This window comes from Lathyrus oleraceus, chromosome 7, assembly GCF_024323335.1.
Source record: "Lathyrus oleraceus cultivar Zhongwan6 chromosome 7, CAAS_Psat_ZW6_1.0, whole genome shotgun sequence".
NCBI lineage: Eukaryota > Viridiplantae > Streptophyta > Magnoliopsida > Fabales > Fabaceae > Lathyrus > Lathyrus oleraceus.
Window position 1 is genome coordinate 285,295,025 of NC_066585.1, and position 20,639 is coordinate 285,315,663.

The 20,639-nt window shown below is 38.0% G+C and overlaps 2 protein-coding genes across 2 annotated transcripts; one reads left to right on the plus strand and one right to left on the minus strand.

The window, feature by feature from the left end:
• Positions 1–14,825: 14,825 nt before the first annotated feature.
• LOC127105863 (uncharacterized) lies at positions 14,826–16,522 on the plus strand. The gene is made up of 5 exons (XM_051043076.1): positions 14,826–14,965; positions 15,252–15,357; positions 15,457–15,578; positions 15,686–15,807; positions 16,021–16,522. Exons 2-5 carry the CDS (start codon positions 15,252–15,254, stop codon positions 16,328–16,330), a joined length of 660 nt encoding a protein of 219 aa, XP_050899033.1. The 5' UTR covers positions 14,826–14,965; the 3' UTR covers positions 16,331–16,522.
• A 997-nt stretch (positions 16,523–17,519) lies between these two features.
• Positions 17,520–19,894, minus strand: LOC127103464 (uncharacterized). Its single transcript, XM_051040719.1, has one exon. It carries the CDS (start codon positions 19,892–19,894, stop codon positions 17,699–17,701), a length of 2,196 nt encoding a protein of 731 aa, XP_050896676.1. The 3' UTR covers positions 17,520–17,698.
• Between the last annotated feature and the right edge of the window lie 745 nt (positions 19,895–20,639).

Sequence of the window (20,639 nt, forward strand, 5' to 3'; positions counted from 1 at the left end):
TCCTTGATACCCAAATGGAGAGCTCTGGCAACAACTCTGAAATCAACCTCCTTGGGCACATCCAAGAAAGGAACCTGATACCGGACCGGGACACTCAGCAGAATGGAGTACTCCTCAAGAGTAGGCGCCAACTGATAATCTCGAAAGGTGAAACAATGAAGCTCTGGGTCGTAGAACTGGAGAAGAGTCTGCAACGGCACCGGATCGACTACCATCTTCAACAGTGTCAGAATATCTCCATACTGGTCAACAAACCCCTTCTGGTTACCACTGGTCATAAGGTTGCTCAACTCAATCAGAGACGTCAAAGGTTCACGATGAAAGCTGTAGGAACAAGTCTTCCGCTTCAACTCTGGGACTGTTGCCATCTATATCAGTGAACAAGCTCTGGAATGTACCTGAGAAATGATATGCATGCAGGGATCAATTTTTTTCTTTTTCCTTTTTTTTCCTTTTTTTTTTTTTTTTGTATTTTTCATTGCGTTTCTTTTGAAAAATAAATATGCTATGATGCAAATGATGCAGACACGACTGGTTGGCTGTGTCTCTCAGAACACAGGATCAAAACTTCGGCTTGAACTCGGAACCACAAATTTATCTGAAACCCAAAGTCATCTGAGACCCCAAAATTCTGAACCAATAGTCACCAACAGGATCACAAGTCACCAACAAGTCACCAACAAGTCACCAACTGTACCTGTACCTGTGATAATGATCATTCCCTCCCCACTCACGGGTGTCATCTAGGCCAGGGTAAGGTCGGGAGAAACGCAGCATAAATAACCTTTCGCAGAACATCATCATATACACACCCGAAGTATGTAACGATAATATCCCACCAGGGTCTGAACTGCTCGTGATATCAATGTTCCGCTAAGTGGCGCAATACCACCCGCTTCCCATGAATCACTCTATTCCTAAGTATCCTAGATTTCACTCATGGCCTGGGTATTGGGCCTTTTACCTCATGTAACTCCCACCCCAGCAGAGAGAAACAGACAACCGACCAGGTGAATAATGAATGTGAATGAATGCAAACATAAGTGCAAACATAAATGCAAACAATAAATGGAATGAATGCAATAAAAAACAGCAAAAGCAACCAAACCCTAACCTAGAGAGCGCTAGGAGAGACTCGCTTAGGGAAGATGGACCAGCATAGGTCAACTTCTCTAGTAATCCCCAGCAGAGTCGCCAGCTGTCGCATCACGCGAAAAACCGGCGGGAAAACAAGAACAACAGAGCCGCCACCGTGCGTTATTTATCCCAAAAGAGGGAAAGGAAACGCTCAGAGTAAACCTGGGAAAAGACATGGTCTCGCGACCAAAGAGAATGGGATCGGGAGTCGGTTATGCGAAGGGAAGGTATTAGCACCCCTACGCATCCGTCGTACTCGATGGGATCCACGCACAATAGAAAGGAAAATGGTTGCTAAACACTGCTCAAACACACACACACACTGGCTGAAAGAGACACAAGAAAACAAACAAGACTGAAACTGACTCGGCAGGATATCGCATCCTGGGCCTACTTAGTCTATCAGGCATAGACATCAGAGTCGAAGTAGTTCGGACCGGGGAAACGACACATGCTCGCTAGGATGTCGCATCCTATGCATACGTATCTTCTCGGACGAGAGAAGAATCAGAGCATTCGTAGCTCGGCTGACACGCACACAAACAAACACAGGCAAAGGCAAACGTGGAGCCTGAATGCCAATCACTGGACTTACATCAGCATCCGAACCAAAACGCACTCAAGAAGGCAAACATGGCGCCTGAATGCCAATCACTGGACTTACATCAGTATCCGAACCAAACAAACCCACACTGGAACCCGAATGCCACTCGATGGACTTACATCAGCTTCCAAGCACACAGCAAGACAAAACAAAGACACGGGCGCCCGGAGAGATCTGCTCATCTCCTGCCTACGTACCTCATCTGGTATGAGGATCAGGGCGACGTAGTTCCCCTACAGAGGGATAAAGGACTAGCCTAACCAGATAACAGAGGGAGACACAACACTAGGGAGACTACGACTCGAGCCTAGATGTTATCATGCAAATTCATCCCTAAGTTAAGGTTTCTAGCTAACTGGCACAGGGAGCCAGCCTATCCTAATCATGACTTGCACAGGAAGCAAGCCACACACACACTTAACTTGCACAGGAAGCAAGCCAAGCACAACCTAACTTGCACAGGAAGCAAGTCTAAACTAACCCTAACTTGCACAGGAAGCAAGTCAAACAAACATACAAGCACAGATAGCACACACTATACACAAGCAAGTGGCTCAAACAAGGGTTAGGTTTTAGTCGAGGGGTCACATCAACCTTAACAAACAAACCTCTGGAACTGGGTGAATGTGCTCTTAACCTTGCCATTGAGGGGCTAAGGTGAAGCAGATGGAAGGTGAGTGAAGATAAGACTTCACAGCTCTTATCCCTGGCCTGGGAGAGCTTAAGACAAGAATGTGTGGGTTCAGAAAGTGGGAACCCTTCTACACATTTGATACTGATTCAACTGTACGATTGTACAAGATCTTGGGTTTGTATCTGCAATGCATCAACACAGTGGTGTGAGCAAATCGGATGACACACAGAATAGCAGAGGATAGATTGCGTATCCCTTGGGTTCTGCCAATTGCCTCTTCACTTAGGAGGACTTTGACTCTATGCAAGGACAAAATTAAACATCCACAAACATTGCCTCTTAAGGGGGACTTCAGACAGTTGCCTGGCCAAGTAACAGGCCAGGTCTTCCAGACTACATGAAGATTAGAAGTATACCTCAATGCAAATTGCTTATACAAGCAAAGCAAAGCAAAAGTTCACAAGGAACTGAGCAACTAAAGTACCTGAAACCAGTCAAGCACAGTTAGTATACAAGTCAAAGTTAAATCAAGATGAAACAGATATCAACCAGTCAACACAAGCAAGTGAATGTGCAAGGCACAAGGCTTAAGGCATGTGAGCCAAGCAACCTACAAAACAAAGAGGTTAGACAATGATATTTAAGCAAGCTCAATCAAAAGGAAATGGTCTCATTGGTCATTTGTTGGTCAACTTGAAAACATGAACTCAAAGGTGAGTAACAAGACCACTAGGGCAAACCTAAGGTCAAAAAGGAATGAAAAAGTCAAAACAGCAAAGGTCAAGTATCCAAAATCATGTTCAAACAATTAAGAAACACAACCAATTGGGTTCATATGCATATCAATCACTATCATCATTTCATGAACAATTTAGGTCAAGGTATGGCAAATGAGAGCTCATAGGAGTCAACAGCAAGACTTAACTCAAAACCAATCATAATCAATTCCAAAAATCATCAAATAATTCATGATCAATCACAATCCATAACATGACATGCATATCAAATTTCATCCCATTTGGACAAGTGGAAGGCAGTCAATGAAAATCAGAAAGTCAAAGCAATTTTGAACATGCTCAAAGAAGTCAACCAAACATGCATCAACTTGAGAAATTCATAAATCAGTGATAGCATATGAGAAATGAATGGGACTAAAACCATGGCAAAGATGAGGATGTCTAGTTATCTCATGTAAAATTTCATGTCCATCTAATAAAGTATGAGAATTTCACAAATGAAATGGGAACATGTGTCACAAAAAGTCAACATTTGACTAAGCAGGGGAGAAAATCTCAAACAATTAGGAAATGCCACAAATAATTCCAGGAAAATTCACATGTGAACTAGACATACAAGAGTAGGTTCATGCAAAAAATCAGATCAATTGGAGGTCCAGAAGCATGGTATCAAAAATCATGAAGTTGCACATCAATGGTGTGACACAAATTGTCATACCCTAATTCAAAAAATCATAACTCATAAACCAGCAATGATAAATTCACAAACTCTACACCAAAATCACCATGAGTGTGTCTAGTTTAAGCACAAAAAATTTGGGAGCCATTGGATAAAGCATCATCATTTCACAAATGTTTTGGCAAAGTGTACAAAATATGCATACATGTCACAAACCCTCATACAAATTAAAATCCATTGATCACAAAATTCTGGAAAAATTATGATAAAAAAGTAGAGATCATGATGAAGATAATGCAAAAATTCCCATGAGAAATGGATTTAAAATGAATGAGTTATGATTTTTCAAAGTTTGATGATTAAAATGAAATTAAAATAAAAAAACAATGTCATTTAATGGGTCATGTGCCACGCTGATGGCAAACTTGTAAATAAACCATCCACTTAATCAAACGGCCGTGTTTTGGCAAAGGAAATGAAATAATGTTATTGGTTGATGGCCCAACAATGCCATGCAGCACGTGAAACAGCAGAAAAAATCTGGAAAAAATGGCTTTAGGGTTTCTAAGCTACAGTAGCAACTTCATCTTCTTCCCAAATCGTGAAAATCGAAATATGCCCAGAAATTGGAAACAAGCATGGCAATCAAAACATTAGACAAACCTTATCAACATCCTAACATCAAAAATCATGAAATCGAGCTAGCAATGGAAGAACTAAGCAAAACATCATTCACATGTGAAACTTTAAAACAACATAACTTGCTAAATACTTGACCATTTTCAAAAACAAAACCATCATGAAGCCCAGCATGGAGAGACCTTTCTAAAGCATGCATCTATTTTAAGAAACAAGGAGGTCGAAATTTTACCAAAGTTGATGAACAGTTGTGATACAGTCGTTATTTGGTAGCTTTGACTCAAAACAGGTGCGCCTCAAGCTTCTAAAAGATGGATGATGCAGAAAGTCTGGTTTGAAACAACTTGATTTGGCTCTGAATAGCTTCTGCCATTGAAGATGTTTGAAGATGGACAGCCACGAAAAGCTTCTTACAGTGGAAGGATGATGGTTGAAATGTGCATGAAATGATGCTTGGATGATGCAGCAACAGTAGTATGGTCGTGCTCTTTGAAGGTTTTTACAGATTTTGGAAAAATGCAAAAAATGAAGTTTGAGAGAATGAGTGAAGTTTTTTTGTTTGGAGGCTGCAACTAGGGTTTTCTAAGTGACAGAAAATCATCTTTTAATTCTCTGTTTGAAGGTACAAATGATGGTTCATGAAAATATGGAGTAGAGTGGGTGAGAAGTGTACTTTCTTTCCAATTTTCAAGCAACTAGGTGATGGCTATGTGTACTGCATAAAAATGGGCTTGCAACAAGTCATAAACCACATTTCTGAACTATTTCAATTGGCCAAATGGTTTAAAAATGATTATTTTGAAAAGTCAAAATTCTACTCACTTGAAATTAATTAAGGCAAGTTCAAAAAGGCCATTTTGCATGGTGATGTTTTGGTGAATGAAAGTTACATTTTTGGAAAGAGGAGGTCAAATGTGACTTGTAGGAAAAAACCCCACCCAAATTGGCCAAATGGTTTGAGAGATATGGCCTTTTGAAGTTCAAGAATTTCTGAAAATGATTTGATCATATCTTGCCAACCATACATGGGAATTGAGTGTTCTCTGACTTTTTGGAAATGGGAGAACAAGATCTTCAACTTTCATGTTGGGCAAAAATTCATTTGAAGCTTGTATCATGATGTAAGTTTGAGGATCAAGACTTTCCATTTTGGGCAGGTTTCAATTACAGGTCCAATTTCCATTTTTGGAAATTTCTGATCTGGCTTCAAATTCTTCCATGATGGTGTTTGACATGATATATGAGGCCTATTTGGACATGAATAAGCTCTCTCAAACCAATTTCCATCATCAAATCACTGATTAAATGGACAGTTGACCAACAGTTGACTTTTAGGGTTTCTGTCTGATTGTGCATTGACTGATGACTTCTGAACATCCAATCCTTGACCAAAACCCTTCAAATGGATCCCCAAGTCATGTGAACATGTTGGACCAACCCTAGGGCCTTGGCTCCTTGAGAATTGTGCTTGCTTGCTTGACTGACTGATCTCCTGACCAGTTTGACCTAATTTCTTGATTGGCTTGCACTTGAGGCAAATGGGACAATGCAATGCTATGCAGTGGACCATGTTATGTTATGACCTAATATGAGAATGTATGTACAATTATAGGTGCAAATTTGAGGTGCTACACTCACACTCTAAGCCATAAACAGTCTATTCACAATGCATACATCACTGATACATTCACAGCATTATGCATACCATTACACATTATCAACACATTTTATCACAAAAGCATATTACATCATGCCAAAACAACAATCACAGTATTAGCACACTCTACTAATACCTACTACATCATACATCAGCTAAGTTACGTCACTCAGCCTAAACAACCAAAAACTGCACAACAACAGCTCAGAAAACCACAAGTCTGCCCATACGCGTACTGCCTAGTCCCATACGCGTATGGCCCATTCCTCAGCCAAAACCCATACGCGTATCATCTGCCTCATACGCGTATGCTACGCGTACCAACAGAGACAAATCTACGTTCAAAATATCATTTTCCTCACCCATACGCGTAAGGCCTCATCCATACGCGTACCAGCCATCACATACGCGTATTGCCTAGTGCCATACGCGTATGACCAGAAACCAGAATTTCCAGATCTGCAATGGCTTTCTCTGCTACGAGATCTATCCAATTCAACCTTCCACAGTCCAAATTTTACACACAATTCATTCATATCATCTAACACGAATCATACACTTTCGATTTCACAAATTGCTAACCTTTCTACCTCTAATTCCTACGAATTTCTTCAATTATAATCCAAATTTCGTTCATCCCAAAAGTTCATAAATTCATCATACATCATTCAATCAGAGGCAAATCAATGGTTTCTCACTACCCATCACATATTATCCCATAATACCCATTAATCGATGATAAACCCCCCTTACCTGAGTTAATCCGGCGAATCCTGCAGCTTCAAGTTCTTCCTCTCTTCAACCCTTGTTCTCTGGCTCTCTTTGCCCTTTTCCACTCTTCTGTCCCTTTTTCCTTTTCACGTGAAAAAAAATAACCTTTTTACTAAATGGGACCTTTTCTAAATTCCAACTTTTATTCCAATAAAATAATAACCCAATAATAATAATAATTTCAATAAGAATATTCCAATTATTTAATTAAATTAATAAATATATTATTAACTTAAATTAAACAATTATCTTGTTTTATCGGGGTGTTACATCGATCCCCGTAATGTGTGTTTTCTTTGGTGTCAAGTAAACATCATTGTTCGATGTCAGTAAACGTCGAGTTCCCTCCCAGTCATTGGTCAATGTCTGGTCGAGTTTTCTTTGGTGTCAAGTAAACATCATTGTTCGATGTCAGTAAACGTCGCGTTCCCTCCCAGTCATTGGTCAATGTCTGGTCGAGTTTTCTTTGGTGTCAAGTAAACATCATTGTTCGATGTCAGTAAACGTCGCGTTCCCTCCCAGTCATTGGTCAATGTCTGGTCGAGTTTTCTTTGGTGTCAAGTAAACATCATTGTTCGATGTCAATAAACGTCGAGTTCCCTCCCAGTCATTGGTCAATGTCTGGTCGAGTTTTCTTTGGTGTCAAGTAAACATCATTGTTCGATGTCAGTAAACGTCGCGTTCCCTCCCAATCATTGGTAAATGTCTGGTCGAGTTTTCTTTGGTGTCAAGTAAACATCATTGTTCGATGTCAGTAAACGTCGAGTTCCCTCCCAGTCATTGGTCAATGTCTGGTCGAGTTTCCTTTGGTGTCAAGTAAATATCATTGTTCGATGTCAGCAAACGTCGAGTTTCTTCCCAGTCATCAGTCAATGTCTGGTCGAGTGTCCTCTGATATGTCGCCATCGGAGTGGCGTTTTGGTGTTATTTCCGACGTTGCCAACGGAATTATCACAAGTTTCTGGAGAGTGGGGTTCAAATGGAGAAAAGGAAGGGTTGAGGCATTTTCTGGAGAACGGGGTCCAAATGGAGAAAGGGAGACACGGGGTGTTTTCTGGAGAGAGGGGTTCACAATGGCGATCGCAAGTTATCGTCAGGCGACTGGGGTTCAAATTGGAGAACGGGGTTCATTGTTTGGCAAACAAGACTACTATGAAGTTGCCGGGGTTCAACTACGGTGATCCGGGATCATTCGCGCAAAAGAAAATGTTCGTTCGGGGTCCAAGAAAACTAAAAAGAGTATCACTCAGAAGGTTCCGGGGTTCAAGAAAAGGTACAAAAATGATAATCCCCAGCGGATAGGTGGTGTTCAGGCCATGGTTATCCCTGTGTTACCATTTATTTCGGTATACAGGTCAGTATTTCTGTTCGGTATTCAGGCCGACTTTCTCCGTACCAGACGGGTTCTTCTTTAGAGATTGCTTCTTTGCCGATTCTAACAGGCCTTGTTGATTATTTTCCCATCAGAGTGCAAATTGTTCGTTTGTTCTTGGTATTCAATCACTCTTCACCCTGATCATCTGAAAGCTGAGGCTATTCATATCGACAGGTTCACAGTGGATTGAATAGGGGCAGCTGTAACACCTCAAAATTTGCCCTCCTCTCTTGGGACTAGCTTAGCATATTGCATTTCATTTTGTAGGTCATTAGTCATTGCATCTTTGCATGTCATGTGGAAACATTGAGCAAGTCATCCTCCTAAGTCTTGTTCAGAAGATAAAGAGGTTAAAAGATTCAAGCCTGATGGTCTTGTTGAATTGATCACTAATCATCTGAGGATTGTGCTTCAATTGGGGTTTTCTTGGTTCCTCAAGGAGGTTGATCTTTATCTTGGTTGAAGTGGTACACCATCATCATGGATACATCATCATCACCAAGAGGTTCATTATTCCTGGCAAGTTTCCTTGGGATTAGGGTTTTGACCTCTGGTCAACCCTAATCAGTTGAATTATGCCAATCAGGGTTTTTCAAGGAGAAGAGGTCTTTCATGAAGATGGGGATCATTATATGTGTTTTAATGAGCTTGTATAAGCTAGGGTTTCATTTTGGAGCCATTTCATCAGGAGAATGAGGCCCAAGTTCATCTGTGCATGACCAAGTCATCTATCAACTGAAAAAGTCAACCAAAAGTCAACTGTTGGATTTGGAGGTGGGAAGTGGTTAGAAATACTTCATTCATGTTCAAACAAGTCTCATTTGACATTTCAAACATCAACATTGAAGAAAATAAAGTCAGGACAAAAATTTCCAAAAATGGAAAGTGACTTATAATTCAAAATTGCCAAAAATGGAAAGGTTTTCTCCTCAGGATTACATCATCAAAAATGCTTCAAATAAAATTTTGTTGAACATGAAAGTTGTAGATCTTGTTCTCCCATTTCCAAAAAGTCCAAGATCATGAATTTCTCATGTATGGTTGAAGAGATATGGATCAATCTTGGTCAAATGAACATGGAACTTCAAATGAGCATAACTTCTTCATAAAATGTCCAAATGAGATGGCTCTTTTTGCTAAATTCTTGTTATGACCTCTAGTTCCCAAATTTGACATCACATGGCATGCATTCCATTCACATAAATATTTGAAAATTCAATGCATTTTGGAGGGAAAAAATCAAGTTCAAAATTGGTGAATCATTTGCACATTCTATCAATTCCATTGGTCTTAAAACATTATTTTGAGAGAAAATGAATGCAAAAACGTGCACTATTCACATGCCATGCCATGCATAAGGTGAAAAAGTCATTTTTGCAAAACACCTCCAAAATTAACCATTTTTCATTAGCACTTGATTAGAGCTTAATTAATCATGATTAGTGGAGCATATAAATAGAAAATCATAACAGAATTTACACAATTTCCAAGTTTGGATCTAGAATTTTCAACTTTCTCTCAAATTTTTCTTCACTTTTTTTTCAAATCAATTCACAATTTCTTCAAACACTTTGCATTTTTCTTGGTTGATTCATCATCTAGCATCATTGTGGAGCAAGATTGAAGCTAGAATCACATGAATTCGTGGAGTTTGAAGCCTATGCAAGCTTGAAGTTCATCAATGGTGGAATCAAAATTTTGTTGAATCAAGTGCAATCAAGCCTCAAGACTTCATCCACACACTCATACAAGCTTGCTAGAACACATTGGAAGCATTGCAAGACATTGAAATCACACGAATCCAAAGCTGCTCTTCAAGAGGTCCGTTTTTCGATCTCTTTAATTCATGAAATTGTTGATATGTTCTTGTAGATCTTTTAATGGTGAGAATTCTGCGATTTGAATCGAGTGATTTGGTGAAATATTCATGAAGTTACATGCGTTTAAAGTTTCACTCATGATTCTTGAAACCTTCGATTCTTGCATATGGTGTTGTTTCGTGTCAAATTAATTGTTGATTATTGTTATGTGATGAAAGATCTACCAATTAGTATGTTTAATTTTAAGAAACAAGAAATTTGTTCTTGATGATGTTGAATTCGTACTGTTCATGGCGCGAAATTCTGGTGAAGAAGAAGAGGAACTTTTGGCCACGGTTTTTTCCATGTAATAGCGTTGCCTTAGGTCTGGTAGGGTTTGCATGCTACTGTTTGCATGGGACGCACATGCAAGCATCTTGGTTGGCTGGGCAAGCGCGCCATTCTCATTCAAAAGGCTGCTGGGTTCGAATCCTGGCAGCGTGTGATTTCCTTATGCTTCATTGTATTTTTCTCCATGCTATGAACCTTGCTCCTTCATGTTTTTTTTTGTTTTTTTTCTCACTTTAAAAGTTCATAACAATTAAAATAATCATCCAAAAAATATGGTTGTTTTTGCATTGTGTCAAATTTTGTGTCTAGTTTTTTATCATCATTTTTTCATGAATTGTGCCTGGCTGGATTTAATTTTGCCCTAGGGTTTGTGTATACATGTCATGTTTTGACCTTGCCTTGATATGTCAATTGTGAAATGATGGTTGTTTATCCAATGCTCATGAAATTTTACATGCTTAAACTAGACATCTTGCTGAACATTTTGGTGTTGAGTTTGCATTTTTATCAATTGCCATTGCTGAGTTATGAGTTTTCTAAGTCAGGTGTGACAATGTGTGTCACACCTTTGCTTGTCCAACTTGATGGATGCATTTACCATACCAAATAAATGCCAAATGTTCTGATTTTTTGTATGGTGCTTCTTGTGAATGTTAGTATTGCTCATGAATTTTTATGGAATTTTTGGAATCATTTATGGTTTGTTTGGGATTTTTCTTTCTGGATGACCATTTGTGGACTTTTGAATAGTCATGAACTTCAATGATTTGGGAAATGCTGGTTGTTTATCATGTGAATTTGAAATTTTGCACATTGTTTATAGACACATTGAAGTTTATTGTGGCTTTGGTTTGAGGTCTTTATCATTTGCCAATTCTGTTTTAGGCTTGTGCTAAGTTGATGTACCAAATTGTGTCTCAATTGAGCTTGTTTGTGCTTGCCTTGTCTTATGGAATTTGACTGCCTTGCCTAAACTTGTCCAAATGCCTTGATTTTTGGTGTGTTGATCATGTGATGTGTTCTATTTAGCCATGATTTTTCTTGGGATTTATTGAATCATTTTGGAATTAATGTGGATTTATTCATTTTGTTGCTTCAATGTGCTTCCAACTTGCATGCCTTGCCTTATTTGTTTTGTGAAATGAATTTGGTTGATGCTATTGACATGAGACTTTTTGGATTGTGTTCCTAATTGGTTTAAGTTGATTCATGTCAATTTTCATGTTCTGTTTTGAATTATTTCTCCCTCTTTGACCCTAGGCCTTGTCCTAGTGGTTTGTGCTTATGTTTGAGCTTTGTTTTCAGGATAAGAAGCATATGGCCATGAGGGGATTGATTCATTTGCTTGAGTTGGATTATTTGGTTGATGTTGACTAATATTGACTTGTTTTGTAGGTGGCTTTTAGCTCATATGAGTTGAGCTTGTGCCTTGCACATTGTTGCATAGCTTGTTTGACTATGTCTGTTGACTGTTGACTATTAACTGTCTGTTTGACTTTTTGACTTGTATACTGATTGAGTTGGATTGTTTTCAGGTACATTAGTTGCTTGAGTTCTTTTGAACTTGCATTTGCTTTTGTGGGTTGCTTAACCTAGGTATAATTTCTCTGACTTCATGTAGTCTGGAAGACCTGTCCTGTTACTTGGGCAGGCACCTGTCTGAAGCCCTCCTTAAGAGGCAATGCTTGTGATTGTTTACTTTTGTGCCAAGCAGGAAAAGACCTTTGATAAGGCAATTGGCAGATAAAAGAGATGTGCAATCCATCTCCTGCTATTCAGTGTGTCGTCCACTTTGCTCACACACCTTGTGTTGATGCATTGTGGATATTAACCCAAGATCTTTGTTGAGTCAGTCATATGTGGAGAAGAGTTCCAACTTTCTGAACTCCCACTTTCATTTGTCTGAAGCTCTCCCAGGCCAGGGATAAGAGCTGTGAGGTCTTACCCTCACTTCCCATTTCATCTGCTTCACCCTAACTCTCAATGTTAAGGTTAAGAGCTAACATCACCCGATTCCAGTTGGCTTGTGTTGCACAACCTAACCTTGTGTGAGCCCACTTTGTTTGTATATAGTGTGTGCTAATTGTGTGTATGTTTGCTTTGCTTTGCCTGTTTAGGATAACTTGCTGCCTGTGCAAGTTAGATAGAAACCTCAACCTAGGACCATTGTGGAATACATGATAACTATTAGGCTCGAGTCAGTCTCCCTTCTAGTTTGTCATTTCCCAGTCTCTGGTTAGGAGAAAGTTTCTCCCCTGTTAAGGGGAACTACGTTGCCCTGATCCTCATACCAGATGAGGTACGTAGGCAGGAGATCATACGAGATCTCTCCGGGCACCCCTTTTTCTTTTGTGTGTGTTTGTTTGACAGTTACTAGGCTCGAGTGCCAAACTCCTTAGTAACTTGTTGTTTGTTGATCCTTCTTGTGTGTGTTAGGAGATGGATGTAAGCCCAGCGATTGGCATTCCGTATCCTATTGGCGTTTGTTTGTGTGGAGTCTGACGTAAGTCCAGCGATTGGTAGTTGGTTTCCTGTGTGTGTTTGTTGGTTCGGAGTCTGATGTAAGTCCAGCGATTGGCATTCGGTTTCCATGTTTGCCTGTTTGTGTGTGTTTTGTTTCGGCGTGCGTGAGCCGAACTACGGTAGCTCTGATTCTCATTCTAGATGAGATACGTAGGCATAGGATGCGATATCCTAGCGAGCCCTTTCCCCTCTTCATCCACCTGTGTTGTTTCCAGTGTGTGTGTGTGATGTTTGTGAGCAGTTTTAGCAACCTTATTCTTCCTTTCTGAGCGTGGATCCCGTCGAGTACGACGGATGCGTAGGGGTGCTAATACCTTCCCTTCGCATAACCGACTCCCGATCCCATCTCTCTTTGGTCGCGAGACCATGTCTTTTCCAGGTTTACTTCGAGCGTTTCCTTTCCCTCTTTTGGGATAAATAACGCACGGTGGCGGCTTTGTTTGTTTTGTTTTAACCCGCCGGTTGTTTTTCGCGGATGCGACACATCTGACACTAAATTTTGTGAAACCTTTACTCGATCTCGACTTCTATCTTCCCACTTCAAGAATTCCACTCCAAGCTTCCATTATGCAACGACCTTTACTCAACTCTACCGGTTCCTTGAGCCTTGAACTTCCCAAAGATGAGGAAAAATCCAACTTCATCTGTAGCAACTTCCACACAACTCTACCGAAGCAATCTTAGAGAGAAAAGCCTCCTTATTTTTCCACTGAATTTTATGCATGCGTAAAAACAATTTAGCACTCAATCCTAAAATGCACAACTATGTGAGGAAACTCAATTACAACAAACAAACCCAACTACTAAATTGACATGCAATAAAACATAAATGGGTAAATCCTATGAGGTATAACAACTTTATGTATATATCATCATGAATTAGGGTAAACAAATGTTGCATTTCCGTGAATGAACCTCTAATAATAAACCAGTATGTCGATCTTGACTTATACATCTGCTGCACATTTGTCAGATTACTAATACACATATCTTTCAATGCAGTCACTATGAACCTCAAAGTTATGCGGCTTTGTCATTTCATTCACAAACTATATTTCATTGGGTTTTAGACATCCTACTATGTTATGACCGTTTAAGTCCTTAACTAGATAATGGTTGTGAATACCACATCTAATCGTTATATTCCAACCACAATCGCTTGACATAAAACTCAACTTAAAGGGGATATTTAACTCTTTTACTGCAAGTGACTTTCAACTTTTTTTGGTTCTTATAATTTCCTCCCCTCTCGTAACCAAGAATAGTTTATCAGTCCTACCTCTTTGCCCATTAGTTGTATCAGAACGAACGATATCAACAATAATATCGTGTTGTCTGCCAATAGATTGTGGCCATGATAACACTTTGGCCCAAGACATAAATATCTGTACATTAAAACATACGATAAATTACTCATAAATTCCATAGCTCGTTTAAATATTTTAAAAGTTTAGATAAAACATGTAAGTAAAACATATCAAATCTATTGTGAAGAAATGTATAAAATATGTAAGAGAACCATCAATCTTAGATACGTTCGAAATGAACATGTAATATAACTACAAGATTTTTAGGAGTGATGAAAAAATATTCGGTATACTTTTTATATACATGGCGGACTAAATTACGCACCAATTATTTCATGTAAAAAAGTTCACACCGAATTTTTTAAAAATTGATAAAAAAAATGTTTTTCTTTTGATCAGTATATAGTTCTACCTGATTTTTTTTATTATTACTACCGAAATTTTCGCATTTTACTGATTTTTTTAGAGTATCTTTCTTTTTAAAACTGTAAAATTTATGAAAAGGAAATAGTAATAAAATGATTATTTTTGATATTAATGAATTATGCAGGGATGCCATGTTTAATTATAGGGGTGCGTGCTAGATTCCTCACTATAAGGTCATGGTATTAGAATTAGGCCCAAAATATACCCCTCTTGTTGGAATAACTAAACTCAGTCAATAACTTCTATACTAAAATCTGCAAGTAATATCGAAACAGAAGAACCTCTCTTACAAACAAATCTCATCTTTTCTCCTTTCTTCCACCTTGGTATGTTTTTTCTATCTCTAATTTTCTTTTTCTTCCCTCCCAGCTCTTTCATTTCGTTTCCGCTTTTTTGCTTCTGGAAAATATTTCTCAAATTTCTCTTTCCCAACGTGTTTTTGTTATTATTATTATTATTTTTTTACATTTTGTGCTTACTGAACAAATTATTGCTTATAGTTGAGGAGAGAATTCATTGCAATTAGAAAAGTGAGATGTTTTTCACTAAACACGGTTAATTATAGTCCTTGAGTTAGGTTATTGATGATTATTTGTGTGAGGTGCATTGCAGATGGAGGGTAAGCTTGCTGAAGAACTTTATGGTGAAAGTTTACAATTCTCTAAATTAGAATTAAGTTCGAATCACGCCGATGATGATCACGGACATAAATTAAAAGGTAAATAAGATTCTGTATGGGTGAATTCATTTGGAAAATCTATTACTAAATGTATAGGTGAATTGCTTTAATGCATCTAATTGTGTATTATGCTTTCAGATTGTGATGGTGATAATTTGAACCTTGATGATTCTTTGTGGGGTGATTCTGATGATGACAAGGTGAATAAGTCATCAGATTTGGACAGGGAGTGGCAGAGGAGGCGCGACCAGTTTCATACGGTGTTTAACAATTTAGAATCTATGAATCCATTTTCGTTGTTTTAGTTTTTATTTTTCTACTGCTAGAGAATGATTAGCTACTGATTTTCATTCTTCATATGCTTTAGATTGGTTATCGAGAAGGTCTTATAGCAGCTAAGGAAGCTTCTGCACAAGAGGGATTCAATATCGGTTTTAAACAGTCTGTCCATGCTGGTTATAACTGGGGTGTTGTAAGAGGAGTAGCCAGGTATAATGTTTTAAACAACGTTCCGTTTTTTATTATAAGCAAAGTTTTATTTTTTAGGTTTAATTGAATAACTGATGTATCTGGTCTAGCTTATAATAAGGAATTGAGGGAAGGGAGTAGACGGTTTTGCAAGTTTATTGAATTTTAAACTGTTACTAGCTGACTAGTTTATTTTTTGATTATTTTCTTTTTCACTTTTTTGTTCCTGTGAAGTGCTTTTGCTCATCTTCCAAATCAGTTAAAAGAGAAATTGGTTGAATCACTAGAAAAGAGAAATCAATTCCAAGAGCTGTATGAATCAGTGCAATCTTTGTCAACAACAGATTCCCTTAGGTTGTTTCATGAAGACTTCAAAGCACAAGAAGCTATGGAACAAAATGAACACACAGATGTTATCAGCCAAACAGTAAGTTTGCAAGAGCCAATTCCACATAACACTCCTTTGACAAAATATCGTGCACAGCTTGAATCTCTGATTTGCGATACTCCTTCCATTGACAGTCATTTACCTGAACCGAAATAAGTGGCGATACCCTGTATTCTATGTAAAATACTTTAGCCTAGAATGGGAAGGGCTTCTTGTGGAAACTATCTTGAGTATCTTCCATTTGCATGATTGTAAAAACTTATAGGTTGTGTAATTCAGTTCCATCTATAAACTCTGTTTTTGGTAATGAAAGCCATGTTTTTTTTTATACAAACAAGTGTTTTTTTACCTTAGTTGTAATCATAATTATACTAGGTAATTAAACTTAAGTTGCAGTTAACAGAATTTGTGTTAGCTATTTCACCTCAAATAAACAAATAATGTTCCACCTGTAATCTCTGCTTAATTAAACACAGTTGAACTTAACGAAACAAGTCGAAATTCAGTTGCAATTTGCATTATGATCCGTAGTTAATAAAACTATATTCTCAGTGTGGTTCTTTGTCATGTTGATTTTTCATTTTTTTCACATATATATAATAAATGTATAGCTTAAGTCGCCCCTATTGGACCTTTTCTTTTTCTGTATATTTATGTTGTTTGTTTATTAGTATTAGCTTGTAAGATATTGTTTATGGTGTTTACTTCATATCATCATATCAGGCTCTTTATCATGTATGTATATGAATATTTTGACTAATGGAAAGAAAAGGTTTGTTATTTATTGATCTCTTCGAATATTGAATCGCTGTGGTTTATAATTTCTAGCTGCAGATATATGTGAACTACCTATCAGAATCTGAATAACAAAAGCTGAAAATTATTATAAATTTTACTTTTCATGTGTAATAGATTCCTCCATTGGTTATAGAACCTCGAAACTGATCACTGGAATTTATCACGAGAGCAATTTACTAGTCAAATTTTGGTATTTCTTAATGATGAATGATAGAAAAACAAGAAGAAAAAAAATATATAAAGCAAATTTTAGCTATGCATCTACATTACACAAAAAATAGAATGTATTATCAAATTTGGAGCATGAGTGCTTCTTATATTATAACATGAAAGTGCTAGTGCAACAAAAACAACTTAAAGAAATTAATACACCAGGTTCCAGAATACAACAAATAAATTGATGAAGAAAATCCACAAAGTTTAGTGGAAACCATAAAATCCCGTTCTTTGTTTCTCTTTCCGTGTAAGCAATGTCACTGCAAGCTGAATTGTCTCCATGCTTCAGTAAAGGAGATGTAGAACAAATTACTTGTTGTAGTAGGTTGTATATTGCTCATAGAAATTGGCTTTCTCTTGCGTTGCTTACTCCTCTGCTACCGGGGCAAGATAGCACTTCCCGAAAAGTATAAGGTCAGGCCTTTTTTTTAATCTCAGTAGCATGCATTAGCTTCAAGCTTGAATAGGTCTTGCATGAGCTATGGTTGAATTGTTTCTTATATGAGTTTCTCATTTCGATGTTGACATTACTGTTTCAAAAGCTTCAACAAGCAATGCAACCTTCTTTTTCCTGACAGGAGCAAGTTTTGTAACAGCTTGTCTGAGTGAAAAATCAAGCATCCATTCCTCTGCATTTTTTCTATCGTCTATCATTTGGTGCCTCAGTTCAACCTTTTCTGGTTCTGGATCAGGAATCAAGGACAGGAAATTTGGCTTTCTTGGGTTGATCTTTCTCATTTCCTCGACATCTTGAATAGTTCTCTTGTTCTTAGCTAGCCATTGCCAATTATTGCTTGTGTTCCGCCCTTCACCACCTTTGCAGCATATCGTCTGGAACTTAGTAGCTGTAACTTGATCTTCCTCCAGCAATTCGTGGTCCTGAACAATAATGGCGCTTTCTTCAGGCACATCAAATGAGAGAATTTGGTTCCTTTGGCTAATTTCTTTATCATTATTCTCTAGGCGTGTGTTGCTGTCTTCATGACTCTCTTCAACCTTGTGAGTTTCACTGATCCTGTGAGCTTCACTATTTTGAACTGAATCTTCATCAAGTACCATCGAGGCACAACTGGTCCTGTTATCTACATGCTTTTCAATTTCTCGAACATTATCTTCTATGTTTGTCGGAAACTGAAATTCTTCCTCTTCCAAATACGGCGGGTCATACTCATGATCAGTGCCTTTGGACAGATAATCAGCCTGTATGCGTTCACTTGAGGTTTCTTGGACAAAATTTGTATCATGAGGTTGTGCATCAAAAGATGTGCTTTTCTCTTCTTTACCTTGCATTGCTTTTTCAACCATGTTATCTGCGTAATGGTTGCTAAGGATGTCATCTAGCAACATTTCAAATATATCATGTGAATCCTCTGATAGGGACTTGAATTTTGAGTCAGTCTCCTGAGTGATGACAGAAGAACCGAAATCCGACTCTTTATGGTTGACTGGACAAAACTGTTCCTCATGGCTGTAGCTTCCAGTACACATTCCTTCATGAAACCAGCTAGGCGGGTGGTTTTTGTCTGCATCTTCTGCGTTTAGTTTTTGGTGAAAACTTTCCTTGGTTTCTGCTTCAATTTCAGAAGCGAGAAAGTAGTTTTTGAATTTCACCTTGTAATTGATTTCAGACTTGGTGAGATCACAAGGCACAAAAGGAGTTACCAGATAAACACCTTTCTCTTCTGCTATGTCGCCATTCCCCTGCGGTGCAAACTTGATACCTTCTTGATCCTCAAGGTGTTTGACAGTGTCAGATCTTCCCATTTTGTATGCTTTTTCCCTTTCCTTGTCATTGACTTGAATAGAGAAATCTATACCAATTTCTCGTATTAAGGTAATGCTTGTTGGATTACCCCTATCAGCTTCTTCACATGCTGGTTTTCCATCAAAGTCTTTCCTTGTCTCACAAGGCACCTTCAATTTTTCAGAACTTTCCAGCTTTATACTTTTCCCAGTCTTCAAAAAGTGCCTCTTTTCTGGAAGATGGTGATTTCCATTGAAAGAGCAGTATGTATATGGGCAAACCTTCATGATCAAAGCTCCCTCTGACTCACTGCCTCCAGTATTAAGCATGAGGTGTTCAGGGAACGTGGAATCTTTCAAAGTTGAAGAGCAGGTAGCTCTGTATGGTGCATTAATATCTGCACGCAGCAGTATTGCTGTAGATTTTCTCGGATAAATTCTACTCGACTTAAAACTAAGAGTCTTTGTTAATGTTCTCACCAAATTCACACTAGATGATCTTGACATAATTTTTGCAGTTTTTTTGTTAGGAGCAGAACTAGATTTTGACTTGCTCAAACTTTTTTGTGGTAGATTCTTACCATCTGAACCAAATTGATTATTCTGAAGACTCACTGGTAAAAGCTTCTTTTTTGCATCTGAACTGCTTGTAGGATTCATGTAATTGGGTGACTTTCTCAGCAAGGGCTTATGCTTTTGTGCTGTTACTGCAGTGGTTGGAACATGAAGGGGTAACATCTTTTTTGATTGAGATAAACTCCTCCTTGGAGGTGGTGATTGAAGAGCCTCCATATCCGAAAGCTTAATTAAACTCGACTTTTTCATTTTCTTCATCCCATAGGTTCCTCTGCCCTCACCATCTTGGTGCTTAGAATAAGCTAACTTCAGGTTTGCTGTGCCATTGTCAGATTTGAAATTATCAGCTTGGATACCCAACTCACTGCAAACCTTTCTCTGAATCATATTGAAGCGAAAATCACATTTATAACAAGTAAGATTTCGGAATCAAAGTTGGTTTTCCTTTCTGTGAAGTTCAATCACAAGAAGGAAAAGAAACATTCTTATGCTTCACGCCGATATGTTTCATGCTGACATGTACTAACAGAGAGTTTAGTGACCCTTTCTGCTTGAGCATTATTAGTACTTGTAACATGGGAACACTCCATTTGCTTGTGACTTGTTCCTTATATTTTAAAACTAAATATTGTTGCTATTAGCTAACAAAACATCACAATATTATGCCTTTTTTGATTCCTTAACTCATCAATATCCAAATGACTGAATTACCCTCATGATTTGGATAATGAAAACCTTGAGGCCTTTTCTAGGTGATAGGTGAATACAGTAAACTATTAATACATTTTTCACTTACTGTTATTTAATGGCAATCAAGTTCTATCAATGCAACCTTTTGGTTCACGAAATTTCTTCAATTGTCTTTACCTTCCCACTCAATTGCTTAATAGTTTTGTCACGTAAATATCTTTAAATTGTAGACATGATTATTGTGTAGTAATGGTAAGTTTGGGTTTGTATTTATTTGTGACAGGAAGAATAGTAGTTGGAAATTTGAAAGTTAGTTAAGTTTCTTAACTAAAATAATTTCTGTAACTTCAAAGATAGTAAATTGCAGTAGCTGTGTAATTTTCTTATTACTTATTTGGAGAAATTTTATCCTTTGAAACGAGTAATTTGATCCATCTATGGA

Coding starts and splice junctions, on each gene's coding strand:
- LOC127103464 (XM_051040719.1), bottom strand. CDS start 19,894: ATGATTCAGAGAAAGGTTTGCAGTGAGTTGGGTATCCAAGCTGATAAT.
- LOC127105863 (XM_051043076.1), top strand. CDS start 15,252: ATGGAGGGTAAGCTTGCTGAAGAACTTTATGGTGAAAGTTTACAATTC. Junction 15,579..15,685: donor GGCGCGACCAGTTTCATACG/GTGTTTAACAAT, acceptor CATATGCTTTAG/ATTGGTTATCGAGAAGGTCT. Junction 15,808..16,020: donor GTTGTAAGAGGAGTAGCCAG/GTATAATGTTTT, acceptor GTTCCTGTGAAG/TGCTTTTGCTCATCTTCCAA.